This window comes from Panicum hallii, chromosome 4, assembly GCF_002211085.1.
Source record: "Panicum hallii strain FIL2 chromosome 4, PHallii_v3.1, whole genome shotgun sequence".
NCBI classification, from domain to species: Eukaryota; Viridiplantae; Streptophyta; class Magnoliopsida; order Poales; family Poaceae; genus Panicum; species Panicum hallii.
In genome coordinates, this window is record NC_038045.1 from 8,006,917 (window position 1) to 8,024,190 (window position 17,274).

Consider the following 17,274-nt stretch of genomic DNA (forward strand, 5'->3'; position numbering starts at 1 on the left):
TATTTTATGAAGAGGTGCATTGTAAATAAAACATTATTTCCTAAAAATGTGAAAAATTTGAAATATGAATATTTAACCATAAACACTAAAAGAGTTACCTTTTCTTCCCAAAAAGTACTATGAAATTTATAGAATTCACAATACAGATATTTTAAGTTACATACGCCGGTACATCCAAGAAGAGCTTAATGACGCACAACTAAAAAGAAAAGTATATGATGCATGTCCATCTTGCATGAATTCACTTTATTGTAAAATGATTGAAAGAAAACATATCTTGTGAAAAGTCATGATATGATTCGGTGAGTACCGCTCTTGGCTTCTTGCAAGTGCTAAAGTGTTCAAACATCTTTTAGAACAAAGAACTGAAGAAAAGTCCAGGCTTAGAATAGCAAACAAGAGCACAATTACATCGGTGCTAACTTATTTTAATAGTCCAACGAATAGAAACAGTAATAAAGATGAATAGCTACAATAATAACTGAGTAATAATATCTATTGTTCCGACATTCAAGTTCCAAAAACATGATTAGCCCTGTCTAGGTGGCATTACAAGTAAAAGATAGTCAATCATTCAGCCATTGCAATGCAGATTCGCTCGAGTCCAATGCAGAATTTATCTTCGATCTGCACCTTCAAATGCCGACTGGATACAGCAGTCTGCAATTGCATCTTTGGACCAAAACTTTCCATGATTAGAATTATAATTTACACATGTACTAAAGAATCAACAAGGCTACGGTCCTTTAGCATAGCAACATGGTGATCTTGTGGACATCAGCAGCCTTTTCTGGCCCCCAAGGGCAGAACTGATGACAACGTCCTGCACCATCTCTCTGGTTGCAGTTGAAAGGCCCTGGGCCTTCATGGGAGCAAGCCAAAAAAACAACAAATTTTCTGTAGGACATTCTCTACGCATAATACATATACAAGCTATTTGCAGCAGCACATGCGATGGAATTCTCAGTTGGGTGCCATGCGAGATGGAGCAACTTTGTTGAGAAGTCAAGCGAATTTCCATTGGCATCAACGCCTTGGTTTTCTCCACCTGCAGCATAATAGTTAAGTGATCACTGGGTGTACACAATAATTTAGTGGAAATTCTTGAGTTGATGTTGAAGAGAACCAGTCACCTCTCCGAACACCACGGGTAAAAGAAGTCAGTGTCCTTGTGGGCCTTGTGGGATTTGCAATCTGACGCCTAATGGCACACCCCCAATCAAACAAAAATGAGTTATAATTGCAGGAAAACATTTGTAAGACTTTGTATGCAATAAAATGTGAAAAACGATAGCAGCAATAATATGGCCCTCTTTGAACTGCTTCTGACTTTATAACATCTGACTAGTTTCAATATGATAAAAGTACAAAACAGTAGACACCTATGTTCTATAAAAATGGAAGAGCAACAATCGTGCAAGCAATACTGCTGAAAGAAACTTTATGAAACAACACGAAAACAGAAAGAGGAACATAGATCCCAGATGTTCTTTTCTAGCCATCACTCACCAAACCTCTTGACATCCTGTTCTCAAATAGGATGGCAATGGGTTCCATTCCCAACTTGCATCTCATGCATTCAATATTGATTTTATTTTTGTACAAATAAACCTGCTTATTTCTATTAAAGATGAAATATGATTGACCCACATCAAATGAAACTATGTCAAAGGGGACCATGGCCATGGCACCCAGAAAATGGATAGGGAGGGGTGCAAGTCACAACAAACTAAATCATGGCAACAACAGAAGAGGAACAAGAATGTGTAGAAGTAGAAGGCACAGCATGTCAATATACCTCATCGGGTTCCTACTTGCTTCCAAAGTGGTTGCCTCTATGCTTCCAGGAGTACAACCAAAAACACGAAATATGTTACTGCATTTAAAGACACAGGCAAAATAAAGTGTTAATAGAGGATTCCTATAAAATCTCGCATGTAGTCAATATGGGTGAAAGAAATACCCATAAGAACCAGTTGCAACACGAAGTCCATCCCCACTAAGACAACACTCAAACTTGTCAAAAATTGAGTCATTCTCATACAGATCACAAAGCTGAAAACAATGATAGCATAAAATTACATTATATTCTGGCGACAAATATCAATTCTTTCTTAACCATTCAGTCAAGGAAACTTCACCTTAGGTCTTAAATGTTCATGGACTTGGAAGGTTGAAACAGGGCCCGAATCCATGTTTAGATCCCATAGCTGAGTATGGAACAAAAAGATGATGAGCAATCTCATAGGGGCACTCCTGCTAGTTACTAAGCATAGTTCAAAAAATAAAACAGTTCATAATCTCATTGGCTATGCATGACTGTAGATTCAATTTTTATACAAGTACTCAATGCCACATAGAAAAGATATACCAAACTGTTTTTCCCTCGAACAATAAGATATCAAATTAGCTTTTGACTTGAAGTAGTTGCAAATAATTGAAAATGCTATTTAGTATGAAGTCATGTAACGACTTCTGATGCGACAGTATTCAATTACTATTCTGGGTCCGAACAAAAGTACCTGTGTAAGCTAGGTAAAAGAACAAAGGTAGAAGAACATGGAGAAGCTAGTAACGCACCTTGAGAGTCATATAATCACGACTAAGAATATGTCTTCCATCTCTTGAAAACTTTATGTCCGAAATTGACGCAATAATCTCTGTAAAGAAGGATCTTGATCCAGGTGCTTCGTGTTCTTCAAATCTGTTTATAGGCTTTTTCATTAACTCATAAAGCATCTGCTAGTTTCTTTTGCAATATAAATAACTGTACACATTCCCAACCCTCACAAGGTTCCAATGTTGCCCAGTACAGAAGGGTAAAGTTTTACAGACAAGACTAGAAGGAGAATAACTAACATCTTGGAATGGTTGTCGCATAGTGCTGATTGTCGTAGATCAATAAGTCGGATAGAGCCCTTTGAGCTACTATAGGCCAGTGTATTACAATGGATTGGGTGGAACTCCGCACATGTAATCACCTCTGAAATATGAAAAGGATTAGAACATTAAGTGCTTATGCCAAGACGAGCAATCATGAGCAACACTTCTAGTAAGTGTAAGAAAATGAAAAAGGAGCCTACCAGATTTCTAATAATCAGAATGGCAAAGGGACAACACCATGCTTATATCAAGAAACAGAGAGCATTGTGTGCCAGATTGGAAACTTTTAATGTCATTCCATTAGACAACTCTTTTTACAATCTATTTCACACATAAATCTGCCCCATCCATGCCTATGTTTCAATATGGACAAAAATCATCCAAATAACATTTGTAATATTTTGCTTCTATGATTTGATACCCAATACTCTATTAAAAGCTGATTCAGAAAAAGATTAGAACAGCGCACCAATTATTGTTACTTCTTATAGTACCTCCAGCACAATACAGTAGCCCAGAAGCTACATTAGCATCCAACTTATATTGGTCCCACCCCATCTACTCGGTTTTTGTCTACAAGATTACCACTTGTTCCAGAAAGTAATTGGTTCCTAACTTCACTGTACTAGCAGCCATCCACATATCTTCGCTAAGAATCCGTGAGAACATAAAAATGCTGTAATCAACTTTACAGAATGATCATGGTACTATGTTAATGCCAAGTTAAAAGAAGTGACTAGGACCATATAGTTTTTATTTTTTATATTAACTTTTTACCAACCACAGAAAGATGAAGTGTATGCATATTGTGAACCTTTTTTTTTCATGGCACTAATCAGCCAAAACAAACTAGCACTGGAACCTTATTGCAGCTTCCTTCTGGTAGGTGATGTTTATTATGCAATGAAAGGTTATGCAAACAAACCATATACCCCAAAACAAGATGGCAGGAATAATTTTCGATTGGGTAATACCACCTCTCATGCCATGTTTATTTGTTTCTAAAAATACTATGTTATAACTTAAAGATGGCATAACTATGATAACATCCTTGCCACAACTTGCATTCATTTAACCAAGAGAATATTCTACAGCTTCCCATGAAAAGAAATTCAAGTTTTGGAAGACCACAAGTTCCCAACAGCTGCAGTCATGGACCAAATGGTGCCAACAGAAGTCAACAGAAACAACTATCAAGGAAAAAGACGGAATCCTGATTCTTTTTAAAGTACTAAAGGACAAAGCATAAGAACAAAGTCGCAATCATCAAGACATTTATAGCCATCACATTTCAGTATGTCAGCATGCTGCAGCAGCAACACATCATTATTTAGGATAAAAAACTATGAGACTAGTGGAATAACCTGTTAGATCTTCCATGTTTGTAGGCTTCACGTCAACAATGTTAAAGCTTTGGCTGTTTATTTCCAAGTTCCATAAATTTATTCGCAGATCATCTGCTGATATGAATGTCTCCCCATCACTGTGGATTAACAAACAATGGAACAATTATCAATACAATGCCACAAATTTCATCATTGATGAAGTATTTGGAATCTACAGGATGAACACCCTAAAACTCTGCTGAATACCTCACCATTACTGTAGCAAATAAAAATAATCAAAATAAAAATGTGACTATGTGAGCAATGACGCTCCCACTGTAAAGGAAGAAAAAGCCACTCACACACGGTACTTATTAAGGTAATACATGAGCAATACGTGCCGACTGAAACTTGAGATTATCAAGACAACTTAGGTTCAGTTTACCCTAAACTGCGTTTTAACTACAATCGATGGAGCATATTAGGGAGAAAACTTATTCATGAAGGAGCAAGAGTACCCCGCAAGGGTTAGATGATAAAACAGATACTAAACACTGATCCTTCAAAAATATCTGTTCTACTAGTTTGCTGGTTTCTGTTTGAAAGCAAGGAAAATAGACATAACTGTATCAACCTATGGAAAAGAGAGATTGCAAAAGGGATCCCATATAGAAGATAAAATTCTATGCACAGGATGACTGACCTATTATTTGAGATAGAATTTATATGGTAGTCATGAGCATGAGCATATACACGTCGACATCTAGCAACAGGGCTTGCCTCTAGACTTGTAACCTGCATGTGGTTGAAAGTAAAGTCACCTGAATTAAAAAATTGCAGTTTTGCATTGCATGCACTAAACAATTTATAGTTTCAATATCAAAATACAGGGCTGGCCTTTTGTTTTCTTCTGCAGATATTATATAATCAGAGGTTGATTATAACTTACCACAGGCAAACGCAGTGATGGGTAACCTCCAGGTGGAAATGAGAGATTAGTGTTCAGGCAATTGAACTTATCCGAACAACCACCATTTGGAAGAGGCGCCTTAGAACTACTCGTACTTGCAATAGCAGTACTACTTCCTAAACTTTGAGAAGTGTCCAAATTCATGACAGAAACTCGCTTTAGTTTTTTCTCTTGCACCTAGATAGTAAGTAAAGAAATGGGGTAAGCAAATAAAAAAGATCGTACTTGGTACCAGCAGCAAAATTTTCAAACATATAAAGCAATGGTACAAAATAAAACCACAAAGAACAGAACATACACTTTTCCTGTGTCTGCAAAGTTCAAAACGTCATAATAAAACAATGTGACTAGCATCATGACCAAACTGTTGTATCTAACCAGCCAATTTTGATGTAAATCTTAAGATTCTTTTCCCAGCAAGACCAAACTCTAGTTGAATTCAAACGGTATTGCCCTACCAATGTGGAAAAAGATATATGCTGAAATTCAACAATGTAAATACAGGTCTGCTATGCCAAGGCTAGCCTTACACTATATAATTAAGTACTCCCTCGGAACACAACATTAACTATTACCTTTGGCTACGAAATATTTAAAAAATATAGCAAAAGTATGCTTTTGTGAAACTACATTTCGAGACAAATCTACATGTATCATTTCAAATATCCAAATTTATTATACAAAAAAATAATTTGCAAGCTATGTTTAGAATAGTTGACTTAAGACAGCCCCAAAACTGTCACTTATTTACGACTAGAGTGAGTATGAACTAGGATAAAAAATAAATTTAGAATGGTTAGAACATTTGAAAAGCACTCCTAGCATATTTCTCCTCCATACCTTCCAGTATTTGATTGTCTTATCATTTGTAGACAAAAGGGAGAGAGCATTGTTGGATGTCTGGCACCACTTGATCTTGTTGATCTTTTCCTCTATTTCCAAACTTTTTAGGTAGTCAAACTACAAGAATGACATCAAATTAAGAACAGCACTTATATAACATTATATCTAAAGATAAAATCAACAAGGAAACAATAAGAACAGCACTGTATGCTCATGAGAACATATTGCAATACGAACCAAAAATTGGTAAGTTCTTTTTTTCTCGGAGCTGTTATTGTCAACACTCAACACCTACTTCTCAGTTTCTTATGTCAATGCAACTATATATGTAGTACAGCTTTTTAAAAAAAATCAGAAAATTCTGCTTAGTAGCATACCTCAGGTTCATGACTCTGGAATTCGGTTTTGTAGCGGAACTCTGGGTGTCTAGTAACCGGAACATCCTGTCTCTCTAGTTCTCTCCGGGTTGCATTCTGCCGATAGAGCAACTTCATTAGGGGAAAATATTAAAATAAAAACCAAGTTCAAATATGTGGTGCTTACATCCCGAACATCTGTCCTTTCAAACAATACGACTCTGCCTCCTTTATCTCCGGTGGCAAGATGATCACCAGATTTATCAAACTCGATTGCAGAGATAATGTCAACTGAAATAAAGCAGCATACCAAATTAACATACAAGGCATTCTTAACTCACAAAAAATAATGAGTCCTCGCCTATTTAAGAACAGAGCAGATTGGGAAAATAGATTTAGATGATAATATCAGTGTATGGTACTCCCTCCATTCTCTTTTGATAGTCCTATTTCACCTTGACACAATGACCAAGGAAAAGCAACCATGCTTATCATCTAATTAATGTAACACAAGGCTTTTTGTTAATCCTCCAATATCTTTGCTAGAAACTTCTTGTTACTGGTGCTATTTATTGCCATGGTCCTTATCAATAGCAAATAGGACTATCATTTGTGAATATTTGAGCTTTAGAAATAGGACTATCAAAAGAGAATGGAGGGAGTATATAGTAGATATTCCTTTTGAGTCTCAGAGAAACAAAAGACTATTTATTAAATGGGCAATAAGCTCCATTCATTATATTCTGGATACAACAAAATCTGAATGTGATATACCTTCAATGAAACTAATTTGATCGCATGGAAGATGTTTGATTATATATAGCATTCCATTCAACAATAAAATAAGACAAAGTAGGAAATCAGACAAAAAAAAAGAAGCAAAGACATCCACCATCAGTATCATGAACCTATCCTCACAGCAGCCTATTCTGAAAGTACAAGCTTCCATACTAAGAAGCTTCAGGTACATCGAGAGCTTTTAGTTTGTCTAAGTGGATGACCAAATACACACAACTAGAACAATGCGGCATGGTCATAATAGAATGTCACAGATAGACCATATCTAGTGTCCCACATGCCGACAACTGTTCAGACAACATACGTCCAAAACAAACACGAGCAAATGCACTGAGCGTCAATGCCAATTATCCAAATCGTAAAATATTAGAGTGCAAATTTGCTACAAGGCAACAAGCCAACAGCACGTGCAGAAGACAACATTATCTCTTATAGATACCTAAACTCTTCCAACTTTTTATTTCATGAGAGCAACTACCTGTAACGCTCAGTTCGAATTAGTATTACACGCCATCAAATGCCCCAAGAAGAACGTTACGCAACAAATCCCCCAAAAACTTGGAGCCAGAAGAGTTCACAAGCTCCACGTCATCTTTACCATTTTTCTGCATTCCTTAAGACACAAAATTGAAACACCTATCTATCACCACATTCCTCAAACCCAAGTCAGAGCCTGGTGCACAAGCGATTAGTCTAGCCAAAAGTTAAAACGAATCCCATCAACGACCAAATCAGCTCCCAAGAGGCAGAAATTGTGATCCATGGCCTTCCGACGAGGGCGCGCTTTGCTAATTGAGCAGCAAACTAACCATCTGAGTTGATTCTACATGCAACGCGATGGTCATATTCCAACATAATCCAAAGCTACACCTTTTGTGCGAGATAACATTGAGGGGTCGCGCCATCATCGCAGGCGAATCAAGGGCGCGCATTTTCTACGAGACCAAATCTCACGAGACCGCGCAACTCCAGTCTCGCCGCCTAGCCCTCCCGATCCCCACCGCCCCAGGGCGTCCCACCGGGACGGCCCACCCCCAGAGCACCCCACAAATCGCGCGGATCTCGAGCCCCCGCGCGCGCGCACGGATGTACGTACGTACCTTCCTGGACGTCCTCGCCGGCGGCGCGCTCGCCGAAGACCTGCGCGAACCGCCAGTCCAGCGGCTGGGGCTGGGGCTGCGGCTGCGACGCCTCACCCTGGTCGCCGGACCCCGGGGTATCCATGGCGCCCGTCCGTCCGTCACGCGATCGCGGCGCGCGGGCACCGCATCGGGGGCGCCACGGATCGGGGAGGGGGGAAGGAAGGCTCCCGCGGAGGAGAAGGTTCTGGAATAATGGGGCGTCGGGGTCGCGGCGGCGGCGGAGGCGAGGGAGATCGAGCCGAGGAGGGAGGGGTGTGGGGTGGGATGCGACGAGAGAGGGAGAGGGGGAGGAGGCGAAGTGATGTGGGGGAGGGCGAGGGCGAGGTCTCCTCTGTCTCTGTGCGCGTCTCTCTCTCTCCTCTCTCTCCTCCTGTACTTGTGTTTGTGGGGGCGAGCTCATATTTCTCTTTCTGACATGGTGGGGATTTTTCGATTGGACCCCTATGAAACAACGAAATTCTCTTACAAAAAGAAGGCATGCTTTCCAAGTCACTGGCGATCAGCTCTTGTCTGCTCCGTCTCCGGCGTGTGATTCGCTCGTGTCACCCTGCCCGTGGAGCTACCTCCTTGATTCACGTTGCGCGTGACCAGTGTATCTTTGGGAAAAAGAAAACTGCATAACCAATGCAAGAACATTTTTGGTTTGAAGGTACTGCGGCCTGCCGGCGAGAAGAAAGAGGTTATGCGGACTAGGAGGAATTAGAAGGGTGAGCTGCTCTTATGTACCGTTTGCAATAGGTACTTTCTTCGTTTGTACCTTGAAGTGCTGTACCTAGAATTAGTAAGAAATCTACCTGCATTTGAGAACACTCAAATAAATTAAAATGATAAATTTAGATTCTAACTTTTTTCCGCTAACGCACGTGTCTCTATCAAGATTTATAGTTTGTAAACATTCACAATACTTAAAGAAAAAAGATGCGGGGCAGTTACGTCCATTGGTTATATGAAAAAAGTATAAGTGCAAAAAATCTACATAGACAATAATAGAAGATAGCTTTTATGGAATTATCTCCGGTAATTGGAATGAACCACTCCTTCCATTACTAAAGTCTATTTTTCATGGCCTTGGTTCTGTTTTAAAATGGACTAGTGGTCATGTTTTGGCCACCAAAACCGTTATATTTCCCATTATATTCTTGTAAATTACGATATAAGAGAGCACCTTTATTTTAAGAGAAAGAAATAAAAAATGAATAGAAATTAAAAATGATTCGATCTTTTTGTATTTTAATAAATATTTTCCAACTAATAGCTAGATAACAAAAAAAAATTGATTAACTTTTTGAATTTAAGCAACTAAACCCATGCTAATTTTTTTAAATATTTTTAATGAGAGGGATTTTGAAAAATCCAGAATTCAAATATTTTTCCTATTCTTATTTTGTTTTTTAATGCCTTTACTTTTGTAGAGTAACTTGATAGACTTTGCTTGGTAGGATTCACGCTAGTTGCAACTTGCAATACTCTTTGTGTGGGGAGCAAACACATTATATAAACCTTAATGTACATCTAGATAGACATGTTTACATTTACCTTGAGCAAGTTTTATAGTTGGAGCATAGGTTAGTTTTTAAGCATCATAATTTATATTCTCCCCTTCTTAGGACGGACGCACCGATTCTTAGGGCTCGTTGTCAAAAACAGCTTCCACTACAATTGTCTCTCTCTCTCTGACCTTCGACTATGTTGGCTCTGAGAGGCTTGTTGTTAACCTTGGCTTTGACAATGGCTTCGGCTCTAGCGACTTCGACTACATCGATCAGATGGACTACACATCAACTATGGCTTCGATTATGAATTCCCTTTCATTAATGTCGACCACTTTGAGTACATGCAAAACCACAAAACCACCTCCACATACTCATGAACACAATCCAATTGGGGCTACAGAGGGCACATTGGGGATCCAATGGACCTTGAAAGACAAGTCTTGTCTTGTGTCATAAGTGAAGACTTAAAAGGCATTGTTACCTTTGGTGAGTTCTTAACATGAACCTTTATACTCGACTACACTAAAGATCAATATTGAACAATGAAGAAGCACAGTTGTCTCTAGAGAAGTGAAACCTCCGATGTAGTCAAGACTCCAGAGTGGACCCTCAAGATGAAGCTTAGAAGCCTCCAACCCAAACAACGCTCTAGAGCAAGGCATATAGTTGAAGCCTCTAGATTTCATTAATAAAGATCCTTCAATTTATTATATTTTTCCGTCATCGAAGACTTTCTATACTGATAAGATTGTAAGACAATCATAAGTCTAGTCCTAATTACTATGCATCGGTATATTTGTATGCATATCTTTTCTCAGTACAATTTTTTCACAAGGTTATTGCGATGGAGTAACTAGTAAGGTGTGCACGCGGATGTGGTCATGGTCAGGGTCACGGGGTCATTTCTCATGGCCATAGTCAAACTAAAAGCTTGACTATTTTTTATGTTTCAACATTTTGGTCTTGTTGTACCAGACAAAACTAAGAGCCTAAAGGATATTATTGGGGAAATGTCATGCCCATGTAATAGCTAATGTGTCTTCTTGTAACTTTATTTTTGCCAAGGGTTAAAGAGGAAAACTTTTCTCTGTCCTTCACCTCATAAGAAGAGAACTTTTGGGCTCTCTCCATTTTGATTCCTAATTTTTCTCTCTCCTCCCACTCATGCATGTCTAGGCAAATTGAAAAGCCAAAAAAATCCTTTTCGTAGTTAGTCCATCCCTAAATATGAGTGTAAATAGAATTTCAAATTTTTCCATAAGACTTACATGTGTCAATTCAATTTCTCTTATGAGCCATGCAATATGATTAAAACATGTCATTTATGGTTTTGATTAGTCCAACAACTGGCTGGCAGTTAAACAAATCAAGAGGAGACTCATATTTTGACGAGGCTCGTCATGAACTTTACCTTAATACTAAAATTGTCATCAAGTTTCTAGAAATCTTGATACTTAAGGAGGAAAAGAATAGCAGATATAGTCAGATTTAGATAGCTTTGATCCACTCCTTGCATGTGTTCAAAAAAAAACTTGGGATACTCCTTAGTGAAGAAGCTTCAATTGTCACCACACAGAGCATTAAGGAAACTAACAATAATTTATAACTAATCTTGAACTTCTTGTTAATCTTCAACTGTTGCATAGGAAAATGAAAGTCTTTCATACGATCTTTGTTATATTGAACACATATACAAATGGTGGCGTGAACCTATCCCACTCCTTAGAGGCAGTTTGTAAGTTTGCAGAGTCTGACTCGGACTAGTTCAATCACGATGAGTGGTATGATTGAATAGTTGTTGTACTATTTTCAAGTGTATGGTCATGTATTGTAATAATAAAATTAGGAGAATTTTGGTTATTCGGCCAAGTGTATATATATCAGTGAGAGAGGTTGTAATTTCAGCCAACTCTCCCACCTCCTTTCATTTGCTTTCTCTAAGACAAGTGCTGGGGTTTGCTTGGAATTAGGCTTACTGATTACTCTGAGGTTTAGTTATTGGGAGGATGATGGGTGGCTCCTAGCCACAATCTTTGTTAAGATTTCTTTAATATAATCATTCATGGTTGATTCATGGCTAATTTTCTCTATTTTTTTTGGATTTTTGGAGCTATTTTTGGTGATTTTTAATTTGTAGCTTTTGATTCCAAAATTGTGAAATTTGTTTGGGATTTTTGTTGTTAGGATCCTTGTGAGCAACTTTGATTCATTTTTCCCTTAAATCTCTCACGAATTTGGCCCCGAATTTTAAGTTTTCCTAAAAATCATGCTTTGTGTAAGGCGTTCAATTTTTCTTAAGATTCGCAACAAAGATGCCAAGTGTGACAACTCGTGACGAGAAGGCCCCCGTGTCGCTCTCATCTAGGCAGCTCGGGCCGCACCATCGCATCTCGCCGCTGCCAATTTTCTCCTGCCTTCCCATCCCTCACCCCCACCGGAGCGGGTTTGCCGAAGTCCGTGCAACCGCAACGACAGCAGCAGCAAGGCCTTTCCTTTTTCTGCTCCATGTTTTAGCAATGAGGGCAGCCACGGCCGTGGTATCGAGTGCGGTCGGATCCGGCCAGTTTCCAGCTAATTCTGGCTTGATGGCGCGGGGGCTGCACTGGCTGCGACTTGGGGGCCTGCTCAGCCTCGTGGTGCCATTAATGACTGGAGTTTGCATGCTTGCGGATTAGGGCTTCTGTTTTGACAACGCCATGCTCTTCATGAGGCCCCTCGATGGCGGAGGTGTTCGGCAAGCGGGATACCTCTTCTGCGGTGCTCCTCCATGGCGGCGGCGCATGGGCGAGGCAGCGGCATGTCGAAGGTGGCCCCCTACGATCTGCGTCGCGCAGGTGAGGAGATGGTGCGGTGCACTGCAGTGGCGGGCGCGTATGGGCTGCGTCGTGCGGGTGAGCCGCGACGTTGTGGCTGGAGGCCGGATCCGGCGGCCACCAATCCAAACGTGCACCACCGCAGGCCCAAGGACTGAAGACCACCGTGGCCATTGGGTCACTCTCCAGTCCGGCGCGACCACCATTTGCGTTGATCCCGATAGTGGCATCACCATTGCTTCTTGATGGGACCGTGGTGCTGCTAGGCAGGTGTTCTGGGAGAAAGCCTTTCCGAGTTTTGTGTCAATGTCGACAACGGCGGCGCTTGTGGATGTTGTTTTCCTCTGGGACGTTGTTGTGGTATCACCTGCAATTGTCGGTGGATCTCCGGGTGAAAACTCTATTCTGGTTGTCGGATGAGGTGGCGACGGCATCTTTAATGTCATTTTCTTCTTGAAGCATTGTCTTGGAGGTCCTTCGGTTAGCATCGGATGATTCGGTCATCAAATTTCTAAGAAGACGAGAGATGTTATGGTTCGTTGCTACGTAAAGACTTTTCAATAATGGAACGGGAGCAAAGAAGAAATTTGAAGCTTAGTCTTTGAGTTTTCTTGCTTTGTTTTAAAACTTTTCTTTGAGATCTTTGTTTGAGGTTTAGAGTCCAAGAACTCTTTATAACCTTTGGTTGTATATATCCACCACATAGTGACCTGTTTATCCTTTATTGAGAAAGATTGTCAACGAATACTTGATATTTTCATGTTCGCGAAAAAATTCTTGATATTTTCGTAATCTTTTTCTTGGATATGTAGGATCTTATGGCTGTGCATATGGCTTAAATATCATTTGGATTTATTTTGAGGGAGTACTTAGTTTAATGTTTCGGAATTTTTCATTTTGCTTTCTCTCTATTCACACCGAGCTCTAGAGGGGGCGACGACGCCTGTGCCAGTGCACTGCAGAAGCGGGGGAGACAGCGCGTGCCGGCCATGCAACAATGCACGCCGTCCAGCCGGTGCCGACGCGACGCTAATGTTAGGAGTCACGCGCGCGGGTGGGATCCAATTGGTCGCAGAAGGCCCACCGGCGGCCCCCTGCCGCCGCCGAGGCTGCCGCGGTTAAGGTTTGGGGTTGTCGGGGCTGCTGTGCTGCAAGACCTATAGAGGATTGCAAGGGGGTCACCGGACCGGCGGTGGTGATGGTCGAGACGACGAGGCGGAGCAGCGGGGGGCGCCGCCCACCCGGGCGGTGGGGGATGGTGGCCGGGCAAGGTTGGCAGCGGGGAAGTCAGCCGGAGTTGGAGAAGGAGGAGCTTGGGACCGCGGCGGCAGAGAGAGGTGGCGGCGGAGGTGGGGAAGCTCAGCCGACGGTGAGGATGAGGGCTAGGTTAGCGTCGGCAGTTGCAGAGGATGGCGGCGGAGGCGGAGCAGCACCAGCCCATGATGGCCCAGTGCGGTGGAGCCTTATGTGAGGCAGCTACGGCTGGGAAGGCGTGCAAGGCAGGCGCGGCTGAGACACGCGAGCGCAGCGCTCGCTTGCTCCAGCGCGCAGCTGCTGGGCTGCAGCGGGGCAAGCGCGGTCCAGCAGTGGCCCAGGTGGGATTGTGGAGCCCAGGAGGCAAAGCGGGGGCCCGAGAGGCCCAGCTCGGCCAGATCGGCCTGGTGCGGGGCAGAAGCGGCCAGCAGGCCCTCGCGGAGGAGACGGCCCACGCACGGGGCGAGCTGGACAGCGGGCGCGGCAGGAGGCCCACGTGAGAGCCCAGCAAGCGGCGCTCAGCCCAGATGAGTTGCAAGGTGATAGGCCCAACAGCTGATGTGTTTTGCATTTGATTCTTTGCATATTTTGTTTTACTTGTTGTTATCCTGTTTAGCTATAGTTTATTGGATCAGAATTCCTAACAAGCACTCGAGTAATTTTCGATTTGCTTTTATGAATCGATTTTTTGTACGTCGGCTGCTTGCCTGCTAGCTGCTGCCTGCCCAAGCAAGGGAGCCAGCCCTGGAGCCAGCCCCGCCACTAGTACGCACTCCTGGCTCCTGCGGTCCTGCCTGCTGTGTGACCGAGAAGGCCGAGCACGTGTGGCTCGCAGCCAGCTGCTCTATGACCTGAAAATTTTAGCCTGTTTTAACAGCGTTAGCGTGTATTTCAATTGTTGTTGTGGGTACAGTTTACTAGTGCATGGTTATTCAAGCAAGATCAACCAGGTTGATTTGATCTGTAAGCGATAAAGGATTCTGGCAACTTTTATGGTCATATATTTTCAGATGAACCCGTAACGTTCAATTTATCTTGTACTTGTTTTTGATCGCGTGTTGTCATGTAAACTAGCATGTGTGTTTTGTATGTGTCATTTTCTTATTTTATTCTATCTCTTATCTTTGCAGCACTATTGTTCACTAAGATGGCACGTCAGTGGTCAAATCTCATGGCGACATGCAAATTTCCTTATCGGGCAATTTTTTAATTATTTTTCGTCAGATCAAATTAGTGGAAGAAGTTGTAATGTTTTTTATTTCCAAAGTATGTTTGTTTTTTTTCTTTTCATATTGAATTATGTGTGTGAATGTTCTTTCTAGAATGTAGTGACAAGATCGTTAAAAACTTAGGGTGTTCTAGGTTTTTTTGCCATCTTTGTCAATATTGTTCTAATTGTTTTTAGATAAGGTGTGTTAGCTGGCAATACCAACATTAGCAAATCGATTGATTTTTTAGATGGCTAATGCTACAGATAGAGTGTTCGATGCGCCTCACCCGCTCGCGAGCCTTGTCCGAAGGGCTAAGAGGAGAAATAGGGGGGGAGCGTCGCTTCTGCTCCGCCTACAGCGCGGCGGCCGCCGGAGCTCCGGAGCAACGGCGCACGAGGCCGGCGGCGAGCTCCGGGCTGGCGGCGAGCCTCCGCGCAGCCTCCTCTCCTGGCGTCAACTTGGGGCGTCAGCGCTTCGGCGTCCATCGGACGCGCCTCTTCTCCCCACACCCCGTCGCTTCCCTACATCCGTCCCATCCCACGTTGCGCTCCCCCTAGCATCCTGCACCGCCCCTGTAATCTACAGCGCCTAGCGTCCTGCCCCTGCAGACCAGCGCGCGGCGACCCGCCCCTGCAGACCAGCGCGCGGCGACCCGCCCCAGCAATACACAGCGCCGACAACCTGGCCCCTCTGTAGGGCCTACTTTCCTTTCTGATTCTTCTCCGCCGAACAATCAAGTTGCCAGCAGCTGCAGCCCTTCCAATTTCTCCCTCACTCTCTCATGAACCAGCGTTGCATCCGTTCCCTGCTCCCCCATCCCTCCCGTGTTGCAGTAGAATTTTTGAGTGTTGCAATGGTTGACTCGAGATGTTGGGTCAAGATTCATGTTGTGCTGGTTTGATTTCGTGGAGGCAGCCTTTTTCATATTGCACCTGCATGATTTTGATGTTGCAATAGTTCTGTTTTGCTGTTGCATGAATTTGAATGGATGTTTCGTGGAGCCCGCTTCCGCCATCGATGAGGACCTTAGTGAGCTTGACCTCCGCCACCACAGGATCAAGGACCAAGGGGAACTTTTCGGGTTCCGAAAAGCTCGTCCATTGGTCGTCACAGGAGAACGAGATGGGGACCTCCGACCAACGGAGTGGTCGTGGTACCGCCGGCTCGACGGACATGATCTCCCGGAGAAGCAGCTTCTGGTCCCGCCTGGAGCTAAAGTCCTCATCTCCCCTGAAGATGACGTTGACGACCTTCGAAGCGTCCTGGAATTTTGGGTTGCGCCCTTGGTCGTCGTGGTTGTCATCCTCGTGTTCTTTGTCTGCAGGCTTCTTGTTCTTCTTACCACCACCAGAGTTGCTGAACGTACTCCGAAGGTAATAACAGTCAATGGCGGCGTGGTTGGCACCTGGATGCCATGGGCACTTTTTCTGCGGGACCTTCTCGAACTACTCCTGCGTTGTCCACTTTTTGCCCCGCGAAGGACGATCCATAGCCGCGATGATATCATCTGGCTTTTATTTGCGGGGTGGACCCGAAAAGTCCCGCTGGCCTTTGTCGCTGCGGTTGTCATTTGGGTGCCTCAGGTTGCTATCTTGACGCCGCGGGAACCGCTCCCGCATCTTCTCCTCCTGTTCGGACCAATCGTGCATCATATCACGAAGGCTCGCAATGGTCTTCGGCCTGTTCCGCCCGAAATCTCTATAGATACCTGGGTCGGTGATGCCATTGTAGAAGTGAAAGTACGCCTAGAGGGGGGGTGAATAGGCGTTCGTCGCTTAAAACCTGCACACAAAAATCTCAGCCCGAGGCTGCCTGGCGAACTGTCCGCTGGGAGTGTCCGCTGGGCACTTCCAGCGTCCATTGGGAGGTCTCGGGAATGGAATGCAATCTTTTGAAGAATAAAATTATATACCAAAATTCACTTGAATAGAAAGACTGTAAAACAAGTGAGGAACACTAAATGCGGAAGAAATCTATCTCAAAGTAAGTACACAAGTAGATCGGGCAAGAATACTAGACGAAGGTAGGAATAACAAAAATAATAAAATGAAGTAAGATAATCAAGCACAAGAGACACAAGATTTTCACCCGAGGTTCGAATCCACTCAAGAATTCTACGTCCCCGTTGAGGAGTCCACAAAGGACCGGGTTCCTCTCAACCCTTTCCTCTCTCAAGCAACCACAAT

General features: G+C 42.9%; 1 protein-coding gene across 1 annotated transcript; it reads right to left on the minus strand.

Moving 5' to 3' along the window:
- Positions 1 to 366: 366 nt before the first annotated feature.
- Positions 367 to 8,666, minus strand: LOC112889619 (serine/threonine protein phosphatase 2A 55 kDa regulatory subunit B alpha isoform-like). The gene is made up of 14 exons (XM_025956344.1): positions 8,276 to 8,666; positions 6,565 to 6,668; positions 6,399 to 6,494; positions 6,019 to 6,138; positions 5,158 to 5,355; positions 4,912 to 5,003; positions 4,248 to 4,366; positions 2,860 to 2,983; positions 2,581 to 2,704; positions 2,142 to 2,210; positions 1,964 to 2,055; positions 1,799 to 1,876; positions 1,134 to 1,201; positions 367 to 1,048 (listed from the first exon to the last, which is right to left on the minus strand). Exons 1-14 carry the CDS (start codon positions 8,397 to 8,399, stop codon positions 912 to 914), a joined length of 1,545 nt encoding a protein of 514 aa, XP_025812129.1. The 5' UTR covers positions 8,400 to 8,666; the 3' UTR covers positions 367 to 911.
- Positions 8,667 to 17,274: the final 8,608 nt, after the last annotated feature.

What these genes read in the sequence shown, in the direction of transcription:
- LOC112889619 (XM_025956344.1), bottom strand. Translation starts at nt 8,399, where the DNA reads ATGGATACCCCGGGGTCCGGCGACCAGGGTGAGGCGTCGCAGCCGCAG. An exon ending in GTTGCAACTGGTTCTTATGG is followed by an intron (nt 1,877 to 1,963) that starts GTATTTCTTTCA and finishes CTTTAAATGCAG; the next exon opens with TAACATATTTCGTGTTTTTG. An exon ending in GCAAGTAGGAACCCGATGAG is followed by an intron (nt 1,202 to 1,798) that starts GTATATTGACAT and finishes GTGTGCCATTAG; the next exon opens with GCGTCAGATTGCAAATCCCA.